The sequence below is a fragment of the Melanerpes formicivorus genome, unplaced genomic scaffold (genome assembly GCF_026170545.1).
Source record: "Melanerpes formicivorus ecotype bairdi unplaced genomic scaffold, bMelFor1.0.p_v2 SCAF_33, whole genome shotgun sequence".
NCBI lineage: Eukaryota > Metazoa > Chordata > Aves > Piciformes > Picidae > Melanerpes > Melanerpes formicivorus.
In genome coordinates, this window is record NW_027142385.1 from 5,294,838 (window position 1) to 5,315,139 (window position 20,302).

General features: G+C 41.6%; 1 protein-coding gene across 7 annotated transcripts in view; it reads left to right on the forward strand.

Moving 5' to 3' along the window:
- Positions 1 to 11,058, forward strand: part of STRBP (spermatid perinuclear RNA binding protein) — a 61,489-nt gene extending 50,431 nt beyond the window's left edge. For 6 of the 7 annotated variants that reach the window (XM_068155789.1, XM_068155786.1, XM_068155791.1 and 3 more), the window contains exons 15-18: positions 80 to 220; positions 1,815 to 1,938; positions 3,755 to 3,799; positions 7,035 to 9,808. In XM_068155789.1, coding sequence (XP_068011890.1) covers positions 80 to 220; positions 1,815 to 1,938; positions 3,755 to 3,799; positions 7,035 to 7,111 — 387 coding nt within the window. In that variant the 3' untranslated portion in view covers positions 7,112 to 9,808. Of the gene's footprint in view, positions 1 to 79; positions 221 to 1,814; positions 1,939 to 3,754; positions 3,800 to 7,034; positions 9,809 to 10,792 lie in introns of those variants that run through there. The other variant, XM_068155792.1, reaches the window with a different exon arrangement.
- The last annotated feature ends 9,244 nt before the right edge of the window (positions 11,059 to 20,302 follow it).

The following is a 20,302-nucleotide window of genomic DNA, read 5'->3' on the forward strand; positions in this document are numbered from 1 at the left end:
GCTTGCACATCCTGCTGCATGGGTGCAGCATGGTATACCCAAGGATAAATACTAGGCATAAACATGTCTCAATTTTCAGGTAGAAGTAGATGGACAGAAGTTCAGAGGTGCAGGCCCAAACAAGAAAGTAGCAAAAGCAAGTGCCGCACTAGCAGCACTTGAAAAACTGTTTTCTGGGCCTAATGCAGCAAACAACAAGAAAAAGAAGATTCTTCCTCAGGTAAGAATTGTGACTTGCGTGTTTGTATCGCTCTGTAATCACAGCTCTGGATTGTTTTATTGTACAGGATTGTCTGCAGGAAGCAAGTGATTTCAGTCTCTCTTTTATGCACACATGTAAGGTTTCTGGTTTTATTTTGCTATAATAATGATTGCAGTATAACAATATAATCTGACAGTTCAGACTGCATTGTGGTAAACACAGTAGGAAAGAAGGCATGAAGAAAGAGGTGCTGCATAGTTAGAAGAAATTCAACAAGGTCAGTAGTTCAAGCAGTGATGATGTGGAAGTCTCTTGTGTTTCAGGCCAGAGCTATAGTGTGCTCCTTCAAGATGTAGTCATTTGCAGCCAGGTAAAGGCCTTAACTCTGGACTCTAGATGAGCAGAGAATTTTTTTTGCACCTTTTCTGTGCCTTTTTCACATGAGCCATTTTGTGGGGTGAGGAAGATTTCTGTAATACAGTTTGGTCTTGTCCATTAGGTTTAATGATCTCAAATGATCTCGCAAATCTATTAAGGCCGAACAGAGCAGAAACTAATCAACAGTGTTCTTCCTCCAAAGGACTGCAGTGAACCAAGTCCCAAGGATTACAATTTGTCTCTTTTGTGCAAATACATTAGAATTTTCTTGTGATTTCACTCTGGGGCAGAATTTATCATAAAGTATACTTTAACAAGATAACAGTCAATTCTTGGCTTTGTTCTGTAACTAGTAAGTCCTCTCCATTTCACCAAGACCTTTGGTTAGGAGTATTTCAGTCTCTCTGTGTAGAAAGTGTACTGAATAAGAAGAATGCTACCTCACAGGGTGGTGTTCAAACATGCACTGTTAAGATATGAAAACAACTTCTGTCTGATTTTTTTCCTTTGTTGTTGTTCATGAGTTCTTTTTTCAGTAGGTCAATGATGGCAGTAACAGCCAAACTTGTCTTTGAAATACCTGGGATTTGTTTGGGTTTATTGTTTTCAGGGAGCAGTCAGAGTATCTAGTAGAGCAAAGCTTTGTTCTAATGCATGTAACTCCTTGCTGCTCTTTCACTTGTAAGTGGTGACAATGGGAAGAGGCAGGTGGCATTCTGTTGAGGTTAGGTTACAGCAGTCCAGTGTTGCCAGGGGATGGTTAATTGTCTTTGGGGTGAAATCCTGACCCTGATGAAGGTATGTGGGTTCAGAATGGTAGGAGAGAAGCAAAGACAATGTTGTAGACAGAGAAGTGTGTAAGGAGGTGGGAAAGAGCAGTGAGGCAGAGCAGAGAAAGGGGCAGAAGCCACATGTGTTGATGCCCAGGCAGCCAGAAGGGAGGTGAATAATGAGCAGCCTGAGCATGCTGAGCCAGGGCTGAGCAAAGGGAGCATGCAGGCCTTGGTGCATGCTGCTGTGCGCTGCAGGCAGTGACCTGGCAAGGGACCCGCTTGGTTTCTGTCAGTCAGACTCCTTAGGACAGCACTTCTCCAGTCTGTATTCTGCCTTCAGCAAGGCTGGCTCATTAAGCATGTTTAAAGGGATTTTTCAAATGGTGGTTTAATGCAGATGGCCTTGTCTCTCCAGCAACACTTTCACTCTCTGAACTGCTGCTTTTTGATTTTCTGAGCAGACGAAAGGGGTTGTCAATACCGCTGTTTCTGCAGCAGTCCAGGCTGTTCGGGGCAGAGGACGAGGTGCTTTAACACGAGGGGCATTTGTTGGGGCAGCTGCTGCTACTGGATACATAACACCAGGTAAGCACGGCACTGATAACTAAGAGTTTAACTTCTGTCTGCCAGGGTGTTCTTGTCCATGCATGTCAGTCACCTGTGCAACTATTACTTCTGCTTTAATTGTCTGAGACAAAGCAGAAAGGAGAATTCATGGGGCTTTAAATGGGAGCTGAAAAGCTGGTGATACCTGTCCTTGTGAGTGTATGAGTTGAAGCTGAGTGTACACAGAGAGCACAGTTATGGGCAGAATGGCTTTACTGGCTTTATTGTTTTAAGTCTTCATAGTTCAGTGCCATGGTACAATTCCCAGGTCTCTTCTTAGCTAAGAACCTCCTGGATCATGTGTCCTTTAGCATTAGCTTTCCCAAGAAACCCTTGTTGAGCTCAAGTTGGTGTGTTCTGAAGTCACTGTGCTCCCAGAAACTTTCTACATGAATTGCATATGAGCAGAGCATCTGTAAGTAGCTTCTGTGGTGGCCAAAAAAAAACCCCAAACAAAATGAAAGAATTTCTTTTCATACTTTGGCTGCTGATAATTCATCATCCCCACTGCATTGCTGGGATTAGCAGAAACATCTGTTGAAATCCAAGGGCCTTCTGGTTCACATTTATCCTTGGTGCTTACCGTACAAAACAGGTGAGTGCCTGATCAGGGTCCCTCATGGTTTGTTTGTTAGGGCAGATTGGCACCCATCAACTGTTCCAGCTTGAAGAGCTGAAGTGCTCAGCTACTACTAGCTGAGGGCTAGTGTAGGGCTTCTTGTTGTGGTGTTTTGCTTTTAAAATGTAAGCCACATAGGGTGGAAGGCATTAAAATGTAAACCTAAGAAAACCAATGAAATGCTGACTTTCCCCTTCCTTTTAAAAGTTCATTTCTCTTTGTGACTGTGCAACATGCCTGAGGCTTGCAGCTAATGTGAAGGGAATCTAGACATTGTTTTTACTTGGAATAAGAACCACAGATTTGTAAGAATGAGCTGCTGGAGATTCCTTAGTCAAAGCAAACTCAACAGCTTCTCAAAAATAGAACTTGTATTCCTCACGCTTTGATTTTCAGATTACCCTCATGAGCTCTTACACCCTTTAGTGGTTCACACATGCTAATAGCACAGCCCTTTTGGTTGGTAGATCTGCTTCCTGGCACAGTTGACCATGTTATCTTCGTTGTTCCTGTATATTCATGTAATTATAAGTATTAAAAACCAGTGATTCATTTTTAATGGCTGTTAACATTGTTTTTGGAACTGTCTTCCTGCCTGAGGAGTCATTTATGAGACAGTGGAACCTGCCAGGGGCATGCTTCTTGCCAGCATGGAATTACTCCAGAAACAAGTTTAGTTTCCCAGTTGTAGTTGTTAAGCTCTTGCTGGCCTTAGCCTTCACAGATTATGTCTCTTCATCCCCTGTTCTTCTCAGAAACCTCTAGCTTTTTGTGATGGACACAAGCAATCCCACTGGGGGGGGGGGAAAGTAAAGCCTTCATGAACTACTGAGATGTAGTAACCAAGACCTGGATCATGCCAACTCCATGCTCTGACAGTACAGACTGGGTGGGGGCTTCAGCTGAAAGAAAACACTGAGGAAACAAAATTTGGACTTTAACTCTCTGATGCTGAGGCTTATCAAGGTCATTGTGTAGCTTGTTCTCCAAGCTGCCACACAGAAGGGTGTTTGTGTTTTTAGCACTGTTTAGACGTATCAGAGTGAGTTTTCAGTTGTAATGTGATCCTGCTTCACGTACCAGAAGGGGTCCCTCCTTGTTCGTTGGTGTGCAAACACTAATTGTCTTCAGACACTGGAGGAAATGAAATCCTTCCCCTCTCTGTTTGTGTTGCAGGCTACGGAGCACCGTACGGCTACAGCACAGCTGCGCCAGCTTACGGTAGGTATAGCCCAGTAATTCACATTAGAAATGGCACAGAAACTGTTGTGGCAGTCCACATGTGGCAGTCCAAGGAGAAATTCAGAGAGATGAAAGCTTTTAAACCATGACAACAACAACACTTATGCCATAACCTTGTGGTTCTGTTTTGGTTGGAGTAGCTTTTTTGCCTATGCTTTGCCTGATTTGTGGAAGGACTGCTTGTTCTAATTGCCTGTTCCCTTTCCTACTGAAACCAAATTGAAGGAGTTTCCTTACTTTTTACAGCCAATCTGTGCTCCATTCAAAGACTACCGAAGGGCCTATTTCAGGATCTCTGACCCGTGTTTATCTAAATGGCATTACAGTTACATGGGTGAAATGTTTGTCCCCAAGTCTGAGTGGCTTGTGGACAAAGCTGCCTTAATGCCATCACCTCTATGAAGCCCACGTGCATATACACACCCTCAGCCCCCCTGCAGGCTAAAATACTGCTGCTCGGGACAAGCAGAATGGTTTTGGTGTAGCTGATACTGTTAGCAATCAGATTGCAAGGAAGCTAGGCCACGGTAATTTGCCACAATGCTTTTTACTAAGAATCATAGTGATAATAGGCTGGCAAAGCACTGGTTCCACAAAGATTGTAAAATAAGCTGATAATCAGAGAGCTATGATGGAAGGGTTTTTATTAACTCAGCTTTTCCCTACCCACTGGCTGCTTTTTATGCTAGACTAACAATGCATACCTCTAACTGGCCCTTTTGGTTACTTTGAATGAGGTTTATGTGGCAATGGGAGCAGAGCAGTTTGGAGTCAGTGATATGTGCTGGCACATGCAAAGCAAGCCCATCAGAACCAGTCCCACTGTCCTGTCACAGGGACTGGGTGCCACTCAAATGACAAGCTGAGTATGTTTCAAGGCCTCCAGATTTTCATGTGGGAAATTGAGCCTGTATTGTGCCCTTAATTTTTGAGCATTTGTAATAATTTTTCCTCTCAAATTTGTGTAGCTTGGACAGTACCAACTCCCCTGAGAGCATTATAAAAGTTAATGGCATTTTGAAAGGTGGACTTAGTCACTTTTTGAGAGGTGTAGGCTGTGAACAGTGGAAGAATGCTGCTGCTCTATCGTAAGAGTTCACTTTGCTTGACTAAGATCAGCTGGTCCTATTCTGTACTGCTGCAGTGCAAAGGGGAAGGAGGCTGGGCCCACAGACTGCACTCCCAGTGCAGAATTCTCCCCTCCAAATTGAAGCAAACCTCTCTAGTGTTAGAGCTCCTCCCTGCTGACTGGCCAAGTGCTTTGACAGCCCAGCAGCTGACTGGCCCTCTGACCGTGCTCCCTGTGCTGCCTTCTGTGTTGCATTACATGAGGATCAGTTAGGTGTTGTCTCCAAGAAAACCAAAAGGAAATTTAGTTTGGAGTTTATTTTATGGTGTGGGTTTTTAAAAAAATCCTTTGGCTTCTTGCAAGCTGTAGTTAGGGATTAGAGTGGTGTCTGCATGTAGGTGCTTCTACAGACAGAGGCACACAGTGCCATCTTTCCCCAGCTGAAGAAAAAAATACAACTGTTACCAACTTCCCTTGCAGCTGGATTTTTTATTTTTGTTTAAATTCATTCATTCTGTCTGTCTGTCTGTCTATGGGGCTTTTCCTTTTTCTTTCATGATGCCTATTTGATTGGCTGAACATGAGCCAGCAGTATGCCCAGGTGGCCAAGAAGGCCAATGGCATCCTGGCCTGCATAAAGAATAGTGTGGCCAGCAGGAGCAGGAAGTCATTGTGCCCCTGTACTCAGCACTGGTTAGGCCACACCTTCAGTACTGTGTCCAGTTCTGGGCCCCTCAATTTAAGAAGGACATTGAGACTCTTGAACATGTCCAGAGAAGGGCAACGAGGCTGGGGAGAGAGAGGCCTTGAGCACAAGCCCTATGAGGAGAGGCTGAGGGAGCTGGGGTTGCTTAGCCTGCAGAAGAGGAGGCTCAGGGGAGACCTTTTTGCTCTCTACAACTACCTGAAGGGAGGTTGTAGCCAGGAGGGGGTTGGTCTCTTCTCCCAAGCAACCAGCACCAGAACAAGAGGACACAGTCTCAAGCTATGCCAGGGGAAGTTTAGGCTGGAGGTGAGGAGAATCTCTCTGTGAAGAACTGTTGTTAGCTGCTGGAATGTGCTGCCCAAGGAGGGGGTGGAGTCCCCATCCCTGGAGGTGTTCAAGAGGGGACTGGACGTGGCACTTGGTAGTCATGAAGTGTTGGGTGACAGCTTGGACTTGATGACCTTTGAGGTCTCTTCCAACCTTATTGATTCTATGATTATGATTCTATTTTTGGATCTGGATTTGAATCACTCAGCTGTGTGTATATGACATATCACTGACTTCAAAGCACTCTGGAATATTCTGAATGCTCCCATTTTTCACATAACGAGTTTGTTTTTAATGTCTTATGATTGTGATGCGAAGTACTGGGATAATGCTTTTTGGCTGTAAGGTAAACATGTCTCTTTGCCTTTGTAAGCTGTTGCATGTTGGGAAACTTCACTTTGATCATCTGGTGCTCTGGAATACCTGCTGTTGCTGCTTTGTGATTTTTAAATGGATACATAGGTTAAATACTAGAATTTAACTAGGCAAGATTAAAAACCCAAACAAACACTTAATTGTGCAGAAGTTTGCGAGGCCACAAGAACTCTGTAATCATGAAATCAGGCAGATATTAATCTTTCCAGATTGGCCACTGCAGATTTGCCCCAGGAGAGGAAATGCAGAATAATGAATCAGCTACAGAATGTACTGTAGGTGCTTGATTTTTGGCTGACCTACCTGGATGCTTATCAAAACTGCTGAACAGTTTCCCTGTGACTTCTGTTAAGCGCAGCAGTGCCTGTTTGGAATCTCTGTAATTGTAACTGGCCTGTGAAATTAACTCAGGACCTAGAACGAGATAGTAGAGATTAATTATTATAAAGATAATGAAGTAGAGCCTCAAGTCCATATACACACTCTGCTTTTGAGAACATTGCTTACTTTAATTTTACCAAACACCAGGACAGAAATAACAGCAAACTTTAAGCTAACCATCTGTTTGAGACAGCATGAAGTGTTGAAGTGTTACTGTTTATGGGACTCTGCACCCTAAAGTCACATTGACTGACTGATCTGGAAAAGGTTAATGAGAACACTACTGTTAAACTCTTCTTTGACTTTCTTGGATCATTGAACTTATTTGGAGTCCTCTCCCTTTCTTCTCTCTGTAGGTTTACCCAAGAGAATGGTTCTGTTACCAGTTATGAAATTCCCAACTTATCCTGTTCCCCACTACTCATTCTTTTAGCAAATGGCAGAAGCTAATTCCTATTGATTGAACAACACAGTACAGTACAGAATGTTAGAAGAAAAAACAAACAAACAAACAAAAAAGCCTTTTTATCCTGTTTTCTTTGAACACATACTTGAGCAAAGTCATTTGTAAAGAAACATCTTTTTCCTACTTTTTGATTTTAACAAAATGCAAATTTAGTTCTCTAAAACTTGAAAGAAAAACAAACAAACAAAAAAAAACACAAAAAAAAAACCAACAACCAACAAACAACAATGTTCTGTGAAATGTTACCTCATTTTCAAATAACTTATACCAGCCTTCTGTTATAGGGAAGAACTAGAAGCTTAAATCTTACGTTTTAAATGAAGTATCCGATTATGTAAAGTTAAATTTGTGAAGGATGTATAGAATATAAAACACTGATCACAAATAAACTGTTTTGTTGTAACACCAGAGTACTGCCTGTTTCCTAATGCAGTCACACAGATTCAGTCAATGACCTGTACTTGTCGTAGGGTTTATTAAATGCAGGGCATAGTTCTTTAAACAGTAAAACCTAAACATTAAAGAGACCCCAGACCCACACAGTAGGAACTTTACAGTTAACATTTAACTTTGTAAATATGGTGTGTAATAAACTTAGTCCAATCTGGGTTAAAATACTGTTTTATCTTCTTTTTAACCATGTAGTTAAGCATCAGTACCTGAGTTTCATTACAACCTCTAAGATCAGCATCCTGTGACTTTAGACACAGTCTTAATTATTCAAGAAGGCTTTTCACTTGGACACAAAATACTGCAAACCAAACAAAGGGAATTAATCTTAGACTGTCTCTCTGTAGGTTGCATTCTGTGAAATCAGGATTAAACAAAGTTCCCATAGAAGGACTCTTGCATGTAATTACAGGGACACACAGTTAAGTCTGTATTGCCCAGAGAAAGGACGACACTAATACTACAACCGGGTTCTCTAGAGCTCAAAACGCTGCTTGTTTGCCTTTCTTTTCTCTTCTTTTCTTTTTTTAAGGAAAAAAAAAACTAAAAAGAAATTGCACTTGTTCTTGTGGCCTTCTTCACACTTAAGATTTTGTGCCCCCCCTTGATTTTCCATCCACTATATCTACAGAAAGCATTTTAGTTGTCAATCATATATTAAAACAAAGGGTTCTCCTTTTCCCCCCCTTACATTTACAAGAATCTAAAGCAGCAACAAGGTCCCCATGAAAACTTGCTATTTAATTGTCCCAGTTCTTGTTGAGTGCTGCTGTGAAAAGTGACACACTTCAGCCATAGGCCAGTACTTTTCTAAGGGTTGGTGCTCGAACTGAAAGAATCCTCTTTCTGCCGAGGAGTGTGTGGAATTCCAGGATGGGCCCCCAGCTCCATGCTGTCTCTCTTTTGTAGATTTCAGCATAGAAGTAGCTGTGGGCTCTACCAAGGGACTCGACAGTCTTTATTAAGGTATCACCCCACAAAATAAGCAGCACTGGTGGTTGCACTTCTCCACTCAGACCTCACCTGTTGCTTTTCAGTAGGTTTGCTTTAATTCGTGCTCTTTAAAAGATTGCCTTACACACTCTGTTCTCTAACAGACTCTGCTGCTGAGGCAGGGGGAGCTTTATATATATGAAGAGGGTTTAAGAATGGTCCTTCAAAGCAATGTAAAGTTCCTCCTCCCCTATGCCCCCCATTATAGGGAAAGAAATACTAGAAAAGCTTAATAAGGGGTGGCTTATATAACAAGCTGCTTTTCCTGGAATTAACTGCAAATGCTATTCTTAAGCTAAGTATTTGTGCTTAGGAATGTCTTTATACCTTAAATTTTTTTTTCCTCTGCCCTAGCTCTTGCTTTCATTTGGTGTTGGTGGTACTTTAATAAAAAAAATGCAGCTCTCTTGACAAGTAGTGGTGAGCCTGCTGTCATCATCCACATGGTAGCGTTGAAACAAAGAGCAAGGTCTTGGGGATGTAGTCAAATTGAGTGGTGCTCAGAAACCACGGATACATTTTGCTGGCCTATGGATGAAAGGAAGCCATCACAGAGCAGAAAAAGCATGGCTGATAAAAGCCCATTTTTGTTAATTAAATATTCATTAAAGGACTCTTTCCCCTGCACACTTCCCCACTCACCCCTCTCTTTTGGAGCTCCCCTGATTGGCAACTGTTTGTAGTTTTCAATTTTGATTTTGTTGTTTGTTTTTTTTTGGTTTTTTTTTTTCCCCCTTTATGGTTTTCTTTTCTTTAGTTTGGTTGCTTTTTTAAAGCCCAGCTTTGTAAAATTTCAAACATTCTCCGAATCAATTCCATCCAATGAACATTTGTAAGCCAAAGAAACTTGTTCTTCTTTCAGAACCAAGGAGGGCGCTATGCTCTTTTCCAACATGATGGCAGTCATTGCAGATGATTTATAGAAGTCCTTTTTTTGTTACTTCTTTTTTTTTTTGGTCATTTGTTGGGAGTTACTAACCACAGTGTAAACTTGCCCCCTCCTCCCCTCCCCCTGCCCTTGCTGCATATTTTACATTTCTCTGCTTTACTGAAAATATGAATGAGCTGTCAGTTCTTTGTTTAGAAAGTGGTAACCTTGAGAGTGTTAGATGTTTCAATACCTTCAAAGAATTCAAAGTGCCCATTGTACAATGAAAATTCCACTTGCAGCTGAAAGAGCAGAGAAATTGAAGTGGAGCTTTAGCTTCAGCCAGTCTCGGAAATTAACATGAAGTTTTTGCTTCTCTGCTCTTCTCCCACTGTAGGTGGTTTTTTCATTGACAGTCCCTATTGCCAGCCTCTCAGCATCGCACCTTTTATTATTCACTTGGGCCCTCAAGATTTCTTCTCTGACTTCTAGAACCATCAGGTTGTGTGGCTCCAAATGGCATTTTGTACATGTCTTAAAAGCAAGAACAAACATGGCTCCTTTTGAGGTTTCTCAACTTCAGACATTGAATCTGAGCTTTTTTTTTTTTCCTTTCCCCCCCCCCCCTCACTTCTTGAACTTTGTTCCATGTGATGAAAAGCAATACTTAACTCCAAGCCACAGTCCTTTCTTTGGGTACATAGCAATATATGTGTATATACTTATGGTTATTTCTTGACACTAAAAGGAAAAGACAGGCGTGTCAGGGTGGGGGGGGGACCAAAAGCCAAAATAACAAACAAAACCTAGCAGAGTGCCTGCTTTAAGCAGTGAATCCTATTTTAAGTCCTTCAGAATTTTACTACTGTGACTGTAATATCTGCATGTTTCCAATGAAAATTGCTACAAAGACTTAAAAGGCTTACATTGGCCCCCTTGAAGCAGCAGTGCTTTGTGCCGTTGTGCATGAGGACAGACCTGAAATGTAGCAAAAAGGCAGAAGAAAAATAGAATCTATTTTTTTTCCAGAAAATCTAAATTATATATTCCTTCTCTTCCTCTCTCTCTGTGTCTCTTCCCCCCATTATTAATATGAGGCACAAAAAGGGGAGTCCAAATGCGGTTCGAAACCCTTTGCTGCTCTAAATTTACTGAGTTGGTTTTTTTTTCTCTTCAATATTTGTATGTTGATACTTTGAGATTGTGAATCAGCAATAACTGAAAGGTGAATGTTTTTTAAATGGTATTGGAACATCTATATGTTGCAGCTTAAGACTTTTAAGCAGTTTTCAGCAGGTTAATACCACTTTATTCTCATTCTCTCCGGACCTTCATAGCCATATGCACTTGTATAAAATAAGCAGAAATGTAGTGACTGTAAGCTGAGATCGTGATATAAAAGGTAAGAGATTTTATTTTCAGCTTAAAGACTATTTTTTATTGCTTTTTTTCTACAAATCTCATATACCTGTGACAATCTTGTAAATGGCACGTTTTTATGATGTCTTGTTTAACTAAATGTTGAAACAGGTACTAGGTCTAATTCCAGCTTTGTATTTTCCAAGGCCACTTCAAATACTCCAGTTAAAAAAAAAAAAAGAAACTATTACTTAACACTTTCAAGAAGTTGTTTGCTTTTATCAACAGACTGTTCTCCTTCAAGTATTTTCTCTTGTGTAGCATAGAAAGCTGTTTTGATACTGCCGTGTGTCAGGCACTGCATTCCTTGTGTACCTGTAGAAAACATTTGGGTGGGTGCCGCAGCTGTGGCCACACTGTGGTTGTAGGTACATGGAATAGAAATGAGAAGTGGACCCTGTAATATTCTCTAACTAATGCAGAGAGAAACTATTTCCCTAAACTGTTAAGCTAAAATCCAAATGAAGGACGAAAATCTTTGATATTACAGTTCAAATCTGCAGAGCTCAAAGCACATTAGGCCAAATTAATTAATCAAGCAGCCAGGTTTTGCTTTCCTCTTGCAGGTGCAGGGGGATGAGAGGAAGGCAGGCGGGCAGTGATTTAACCCTGCAGGAATAATTTGCTTAGCTCTGGTTTTCTAAAGCTAGGAACTAGGATACAGCCATCCATAAATCAATCTTTTTTTTTTTGTTCAGTTCTGTAGTAAATGTTTTAACAAATATTTTACTTGGATTAAAGTTGTTTTGGATTGTGGCCTATATGGTGCACGTGATTTGTGTAGTTTTAAATTCCTAGAGGGGTTTTTTTATTTGCCTTTCTATAACCTTGCGTTATGCAAAGTTGCATAGTGCGGTACTGCCCAGCTGCAGTACTTGCAGTACTTGAAGTTGCTGGAAACAACTCTTTTTGTAGAAAAATGGTAAAAAAACATTAAAAAAAAAAAAAATACAAAAGGGAGGATGTTGATGATGATGTATCTGCATTTTAGGGTCTCATTTCAGAGGCCAAAGCATAAAAATCCCCTGACTGATCACAGTTTATAGCGATGTAAAACAGGAAAACACTTGGTACGAGATGTGTTGTAGTATATTGGGCCCAAAGCTTCTTGTTTTGCATCAGAATATAGCAGCAAAATAAGCTCTTATTTCATTTCAATAGTAAAACATCAGATTCACTAAATTACTGCATGTGTAGGTTATCCATAAGTCAGGATATGCCTGGATAGAAATCGTAGGCTGATCTAGAAAAAGAGCTGTTAAATACTGTTAGCTTTGCTACTGTGGGCAGAATCCTGACCTTGCAAGTGGCCTATAGATTTGCACCTGGGGAAATGTCCTGAAGGAACTGTACCAGTGATCTGCCCATGAAAGCACAGAACCATTTGACTACATTTGTAGGGGCAATTGATGAGCCATCAGAACATCCTTCCATTCCATGGGGCAGATTCTCATCTGCTGTCATTTTCAAGGTGCAAACCTGGGGCTTGGTCTGAAGCTCACTTAAAATTCAATTCATTCTTTCAGCCTGTCAGGCTAAGCAGTCCTGATAGAGGAGCAGCAGGCTGCTCTGTTTCCTTCAGCAGACAGTATTTTATACACGTCAGGGCAACGTTAAGGTGCATTATAATGAACTTCTCTTGAGTATTCCTTTCCTAGGCTTAACTGATGTCAGTCTGACAAGCACTGTCCAGTTCGAGGACTGATTAATAAAATGTCTTGCTGACTCTTCTTTGATCTGCTTCTTTGTGGCCTGTACTTGCCAGCTTAATCCATTTGTATTGGTTTCCATCAGAACCACTTTGTGAAGTTCCCTATTTTTCTGTCACTGTTTAACTCTTGCAATCCCAAAGCATTCCAGTCTTCTGCTTTTTTTTTTTACATTCTCACTTTGTTGGATCTTCTTTTCCCCTGATAAGATACTAAATTCCTCTCATCATTGTTCGTAATGCAAGTACTTATGCCATGCTGCACCCCTTCTCAGTAGGAGAGAGACTTGACACATGATACACAAAGTGTGCATAGGACTCCTAAAGCAGTTTGCAGCCACCTGGAGTCAGTGATGAGATCCTAAGATGCAAGATTGCCTAGGACCCTGTCTCACTGACACTGGAACATGAGCAAAACATTCCTGTGTATTGAAGTGTCATGGATGTAGGCTCCCTAAGTGCCTAATATCTTGGCATTTACAAGAGCAGTGCAATTCTAACAGTAGGGTTTAACCGAACTGCAATACCAGGCTCTTACCTGAGGAGTAACATCTGGATCAGTGGTGCAAGCAGCACTGTTCTGCCAAGGCAGAACTAGTAACTCCTTCCTTTTGCATAATACTCACAGGTTTCTTTTTAAAAGCCTTCTCACAGGAGCATGGTTTAAAGTGGCTTTTCTGTGAGATCCAAGGTCTTTTATAGCCACTAAGCTTTGTATTCCCAGATATAGCCAACAGCCAAACAAACTTCCCTACACTTTGTGCAGCTGTGTATTGTGTGGTACCTGTGCTGAAGCAGAGATGCTACTTTATAGCTTGAAATTTTGCTTCATGGAAGAGAATTCTGGAAAAGCTCCATTCAATTAGTAGCTGTATAAATAGGACACCAGGGAAAGTCTGTGCCTGTACACTGCCCACCTTAAGTCTAGTTTTAGCTCACCAGATGATGGTGTGTATTTTGGGAGATGGTGTCTGGCACTTAAAGGATTAAAAGAAGATAGAGCCTTACAATAAAGCATCGACCTGTTTCATGTGTTGCCTTTGTTGGAGGTGAATGGCATTGCCATTGGCTTTGGAAGAAGGGCTGCAGTGGTCTGCTCAGTGAGCACTGAGGAACAAGAGGCAGCTTTACAGAACAGAGACATTAAAATATAGACACTTCCACACTTTACAACAGCATTTGCTGTTAGCTGGGCCTGCACACAGACCTGTGGTCTGGCAAATACCTGCCTTTTTTTTTTCCTAACAGTTTGAGTTTCAGGTGACCAAATGAAGGAGAAATGTCTGTACAACCAGCCTGCTGCTCTGTCTAACCAGTATCTGAAGTGCCCTTGCAGGACCAGCAGCTCTCTCTGGTTCAATCCTAGCTCACTTCTTACACAGTTGTAGCACTGGTCTAAGAGCAGTGTTGCTGTGATCTTGCTGTGAGGTCATATGTTCTAGAAGCAGTGTTCTGGTTTGAAATCAGAGAAATCGACACAGAGTATTGTTTAGGTGTGTGCCAGCAGACGACTTAGGAGACACCTGATGTTATCATGCAAATGATACAAATCTCCACACGAGTCAGTCTTCAACAGCAGGCTCTACAGATGGAAACCTTTTAAGTACAGGGTTCTGCTAACTATACCTCAGCCTTTTTCCTCCTGATGGACGAGTGGCAGCTGGAATGCTTGCCACTTTCCCAGATAGGCAACTGTGAATTGTGAAGAAGTAAGGTATTTAACAAAGTAGGACTTCATTCCTACTGTTCCAGCCATATGAAATTTCTCCAGGTATGTTTTATCTAGAGGATAACATGGTTTGGAGGGCTTGGCTAGCTAAAAGTTTGGTACATGGTGCTTCCTGCCATTGTGTGTTCTCTCTGCCAGAGCTTGCTGTCTTCCTTAAGCACGCATTCAGGAGTTGGAACATGGTCACCTTATTCCTGGGCATGCTGCCAGTTGGATGGAGGGAGGCCAGCCTATACTCATGAAGGGAATGTGTAGCACGCAGCCTCTCTTGCCCGAGCAATTTCTGTTGGACACAGTGCACAATCCAACCCTCATAAAGGCAATTCAGTGCCTGGGTAGGTGGTTCCTGCTCTGTCCAATTTGCAGGCACGTAGCCAAAGTTAGTTAATTAGATGATTCAGCAACTGTCATGGCTCCCACTTGATGTGCTGTGATTCCTGCTGCTGTGACTTTCACTGCACTTAAATACCTTCAGCTTCTGTGAATTCTGTCCTCCTTCCCTGTCACTTGTGATCACTTTCTAGCATCCCAGTAAATAACAGATTCTCTCAAATTAGGGAATTGTTAACATAAAAGCTTCCAGATCCTTAAGAACTTTTGATCAGCCTGTGAAGAACTTCAGAGACTGAACATGTTTTCCTGCAAGTGTTTCAACTCATTCATGTGCCAAGGGACTATTTCTACTAATTTATAAAGATCTGTGAAAACTACTCTGGTCTCTCCGATCCCTGGAGACTAGAACACTTTCTCTGAGAATACTTGCCTTCTGGTAGGAAAAAGATTTGAAGTGTGTCTTACTCAAAAGAACACTCTGCCCTCTAGCCCCTGAAAGAATTTAATTGGGTAAAAGTGCACAAATCTGAAATGATTTGAGGCTTTTTTGCTTTCATTGAACCACCCAGACAAATTTCCCTGGCCACAATTTCCTTTGTGCTATCAGGAAATAGGAAATGCAGGGTGAGTACCATGAAGATTTTTCACATGGTCTAGAAAAAAAAATAAATAATCCAGTTTGTTGGCTGCTTAGCTATGGGACATCAATCTTTTGGGACTTCTTCTAAAACTCCAAGATAGCAATAAATGCTAAAGCTTTACTGTGCCATCCCTGCTCCACTCCCAGCAGTGTCCTTGGAGAGTGAGCCTGGCAGTCTGTGTCTTTCCAGTCACCAGTCCTCTGAAAGAAACTGTCCCTTGCTTCATTTGTAATTCTGCATCTGTACTGTTGAGAGCCTGTAGATCATCACATCCTAAAGATGGGATTCCTGAACATCTCTCCAGAACTGTGTAAGTGAAGAGCAAACAGGCAATATAGTATTTCAGTCTTTACTCAGGCAAAATTCCAAGTCTCCCTCTGCCTCTTTGCTTGGTAGGCTGAGATATGATCATTCAGTATTAGAACTTCTTGCCTTTAGCTAAATTCTCTGTAGACAGTTGTCTGTTACTTAATCAAGGGGAAAATAGGCCCCAGCTTCAGATGAGTTCCAAGTCACAGAAGCAGCTTACAAAACCAGCTACTATTCCCAGTGGCTCTGGGAAACAGCACAAGAACTCTGCTGCAGTGGATTCTTTTGGCTGCATGATGATATGTAAATGTGAAATTGAGGTGGTTGTTCTCAGTCCTGAAGCTGACTAAGACCTTTCCTCTCTGATATCAAAAGAATAAAAATGAGCTCTCTTTTTGACTCACTAAGGAGCTGTGTTACTAATGGTGGTACAGTCTTAAAAAGCAGTAACTCAGCTTGAGTGCTCAGGACACAGATCCTCTCGGGCTTCCTGCTGAATAAATCTATTGGAAAATGAGGAACTTGATTGACTTGTTTAAAGCCAGGCAAAGGGAGATTGCAGTTGCATCCACTGTCTGTAGTATATGAGACAGCTTGTCTAACAGCTCATTGGTTTCATTCTTCTGTTTTAGCACATCCAGTTTGCTGTGAATCTGATCCTTACTGTGAAGTAGAAATTCTCTTACAGTCATTTTAGAGCTGCTCACTGGAGAAGCTCAGCACTAAAGCCTAAGGATTGTGGCAGCAGTTTTCACCTGCACTTTCTTTTGAACATAAATCACTTCAGGTAGTAATCAAGCCTTTCATGGTAAAGGAATTGTCATCACTAGCTCTTTTATCACTTAACTGCAGAAGTTATTTCTACTTAGCTTTGTGTTATCCAAATCCATACCTATTTATGTCCAGATTTTCTGGTGCTCCTGAAATAGTTTCCTGTCTCATTCTACCCAAAAGTGGGACTGATTCAGTTGTTCATATGTAAGTGATGTTTGAGATAATACAAAAGCGTGAGTAGGACACATGCTTGTTCCTCTGGTCTGGGATCTCCTAGGAGAAAGGGTGCTTTTTCTGCAAGGCCTGTCTGATAACACCTTAGTGAAAGTATCTGTGTGAGTCTTCTAAGAGTGAAGTTCATCACAGTAGAAGATTTAAGTTTAGTGAAGTGGCTTTCTTTCCCCCTCCAATTCCTGTGGCTCTATCAAACGTTCAGAACACAGATCTACCTTGATAGCTAAGAGGAGTTGAACAGCCAGAAGTGGTGTATGAAGATGTGCAGTTCTAAAGCAAACCTCTTCTCTATTTTTCTTTTTCCTTTTTACAATGCTGTTTTATCATTTATTTGGTGCCTTAATTCTGTACAACTAAAGGTCATCTGTCTGCTGTACACAGGTATTTTAACAATTAACCCATCAAGCCTAGTCTACAGAAACTGTTGCAAAGACTGAAGCCTTCTCAGTGGGAGAGCTTTCTTCATGTTTGTTTAAAAATTCATTGACAAACAAGAGGTGGAAGAATTTCAGGAGCATATAAAAATTTTGACCACAGATTGAGAATGAATTTATCTGATTTCTAACTTCAAAAGGCTTGTGGCAGTAAGCTAGTTAAAAGTACAGTCTCTCCTCTTCTGAGCAGGTGAACACTGTCCAGATGTTTCACAGCTAGTCAGAAGTGCATGAAAGCCTTTGGACTGTTACCTCTACTAGAACAAGCTAATTCTAAAAGGCATTAATTGAATGTAACTGGCTATGCTTCGTTCACTGGTACAGTGCAGTTGGAAGGAGTAGAAGTTGCAATGAGTTTTTAATTCCAAAAAAGCACATGGACTTAAGCCTCATTCCTGCCTCTTACCTGGATCCAGAGGCTCCAGGTGCCTTATGCTGCTTTGCAGCTCATGGGGGGTAGCAGAGTTTCTACTGAACCTGCTTGCTGAATGTGTCTGGGCCTGGCAGAATGGACTGAGGCGAGAGAGAGAAAAAAACAAAAATGAAGCTGGACCGTCCTTTGCCAGTCTTAAAGGTTGACCATCATAGATAAGAAGTTGGAGTGGAAATTGCACTGCCATTTCCAAGTCCACTAATAGATTCTGTGGTAAAATGAGGAGGCTGATGTCTGTTGTGGTAAACCAGCAGCCTTTGTGTACTAAGAGCAGGGGAGATGATGCTGTTCTTGCAGTAGTGTGTAAGAAATTAGGTAAGATACTCAAACAATCCAAATAGCAGGCTAAAAGCTGCTCATGATGTTGCTACAGGAGATTTTGTTTGTTTGTTTTTCTGTTCAGTACACAAGTCCAGGAGGGAAGGTTTTCCAGAGAAGGAAAAGGAACAGGGGAAATCCAATAAGCAAATACTGTTTCCTGATGCAGCACTATCCAAAACAGAGAGACTGCTCCAGGCAGTGTATATAGCATACAGCTGGATTTGGGCAGGCAGAGGAATAACAGTGATTTGTTCTGAAGCAGCACCAGTTACTTATTTCTACAGTGCCCACAGTATTATAGGGACAGAGAAGAGCATGGCCACAAGGGAAAGCAGATACTGCTTCCACAACTGTACGTTGTAATGCACATATTTCCGGTCAGCAGTGGTGGTGTAACTAGTTATGACAGAGTTGTTTCATCTTACCAGCAAGGCCTATTTTGACATTTATCCACCTCTGTTTCTTTAAGCTAGAGGGGAGTTAATTATAGCACTCATCTGTTTCGAAGGGAGTAGTGCAGAAGGTAAGTTTTAACTTCATACTTTGAAGCTGCTATGAGTAAGTTGATTAACAGTGTTCCATGGAAACAACCTGATGTACTTTATTTTCTTTGTGCTCGTTTCTGTGTTCTTAGAAAAGCACAAGCTTGTGTAAGCATAATCAATACAAAGTTACTCAGGGTACTGTGTCATCGCAGCAGTGGACACTAAATGCATCTGAAGTCAACAGGCACATATAAATCAAGCTTAATTAAGAGGAACAGAACAATGTTGGCAGGTTTTGCTTTACTACTGGCACTGTTACAATTTAATGATCTATGCATACAGAAATGTGTGTGTTGCTGCACTCCCAGTAGAACCTGCAGTTCTGTAAGGGCATCCTGTAAAATCACTAAGTCAAACGTAGTCAGTGTAGCAGAGAGAGCAGCAGTATTCCTTCATCCTTGCCACAAGGAACTGTGTATAAGCAGACAAAGTGGTGCTGCTCAAAGCAGAGTAATGGTGGGCTGAAGGACAGCATTCAGAGCAGTACAGCTTTTGGAGTTAGTGAGGAGGTTATTTCCTAATTATGAAAATTCTAATTTGCTGTATAGATTATTTCCTGTGTTTTCAAACCAGTATCAGTGCTTCCCTGCTCAAAGTAACAGGGTAAGGAGAAGTGTACTTCTCTAATAACAGCTACTGCATGGAAATACACACTGGAAGAAAACAGAGGCTGTACTGCAGAGAGCATATTCAATACAGAGCCATTCTCTGGGCAATGCTGCATCATTTAAGAATGGGTAAATATGCCTTCAGGGACAACACTACATCCAACAGATGTTAAAAACACCACCACAGAAAAAGGACTCCAAGTTTTGTCCAGCTGTACCCTTATTCTGCCCTGAAAAGGGACAGGTCCATTCATATGTGCTTACCTAGTTACACATCAGACATCACAAAGGTCCTTAAGGACAAATGTTTAAAGCTAGTCTCTCCTTTTGGGCAGAGAAGGGAGGAAGTTGAGTCTGTCTTCCAGTTCCAAAGTGCAGTGTCTTATTTCTGATCCTAACCCTAAGTCAATATTTATTGATCAAACTGACTAAGCTTTTTAGGTTGACAAGCTCTCTACGAAGCAATTCTGTTCTCTCAAGCCTCTGCAGGGGTGAGCAACTGGTGCTTAACTGCTGCTTCCACTCCAGAATGTCACCTGTCCTCCAGCTGTCCCAGAGCCATCTTGGGACACTTGCACTGCTAAGAGAGCAACCCAGCTGTGGGGGGGACTGTCAAAAGCACTGAAACACTGCAGCAGAGCAAGTCCAGTGGGCTGTACACTTTTCCAAGTGCTGTTCAGCCTTTGGTGACAAAGTTGAGCATGAAACTTGTACTGCCACATGTACCAGCCCCTTGAGCAGGACAGTTGTAGGAAGCACCCTCAGAAGAGGGGATTTTGAGCCAAGGATGGTGTTTTCCAAGTCAAATTCATAAGCTTGTTTATGTTTTGGTTTTTAATGCTTGAGTTTCCACCCACCAAAAATCACCATCAGGCAAATCACTTGCTACTAATTTGGGCTGAAACATCCCTCTTGTATATCCCAAACTGCCATCATTCACCCATCTAAAGAATTCTTAAGCTGAGACTCCAGAGGGGACAGATCCCTATTAAGTCTGCACACGAGAAGGCAGATAGGAAATCTGGCAGTGCAGTATGATGTGACTGCTCTGATGACAATTACAGCTCCAAGACAAGGAAAAGTCGGAGGCAGTGCTCCAGGGCAGTGTTTCATGCTCAGCAAGTTTGTAGAGGGAAGGAATGCAATTCTATAAATCACTTGTACTGTATTTCTGTTTCTAGACTTGAATGAATCTCACTTTTCCTTTGGGGGTCAGCATAGTAAACATTAAAGAAAAGGTCTATTTTTCTAAATCTTTCACCAATAGAGGTCTGACCTGCAGCTAACAGATGGATTTATTTATCCACAGAGGACAACGTGGTTATTTTTACACTAAGATTTGGTATAGCATTGAATAAA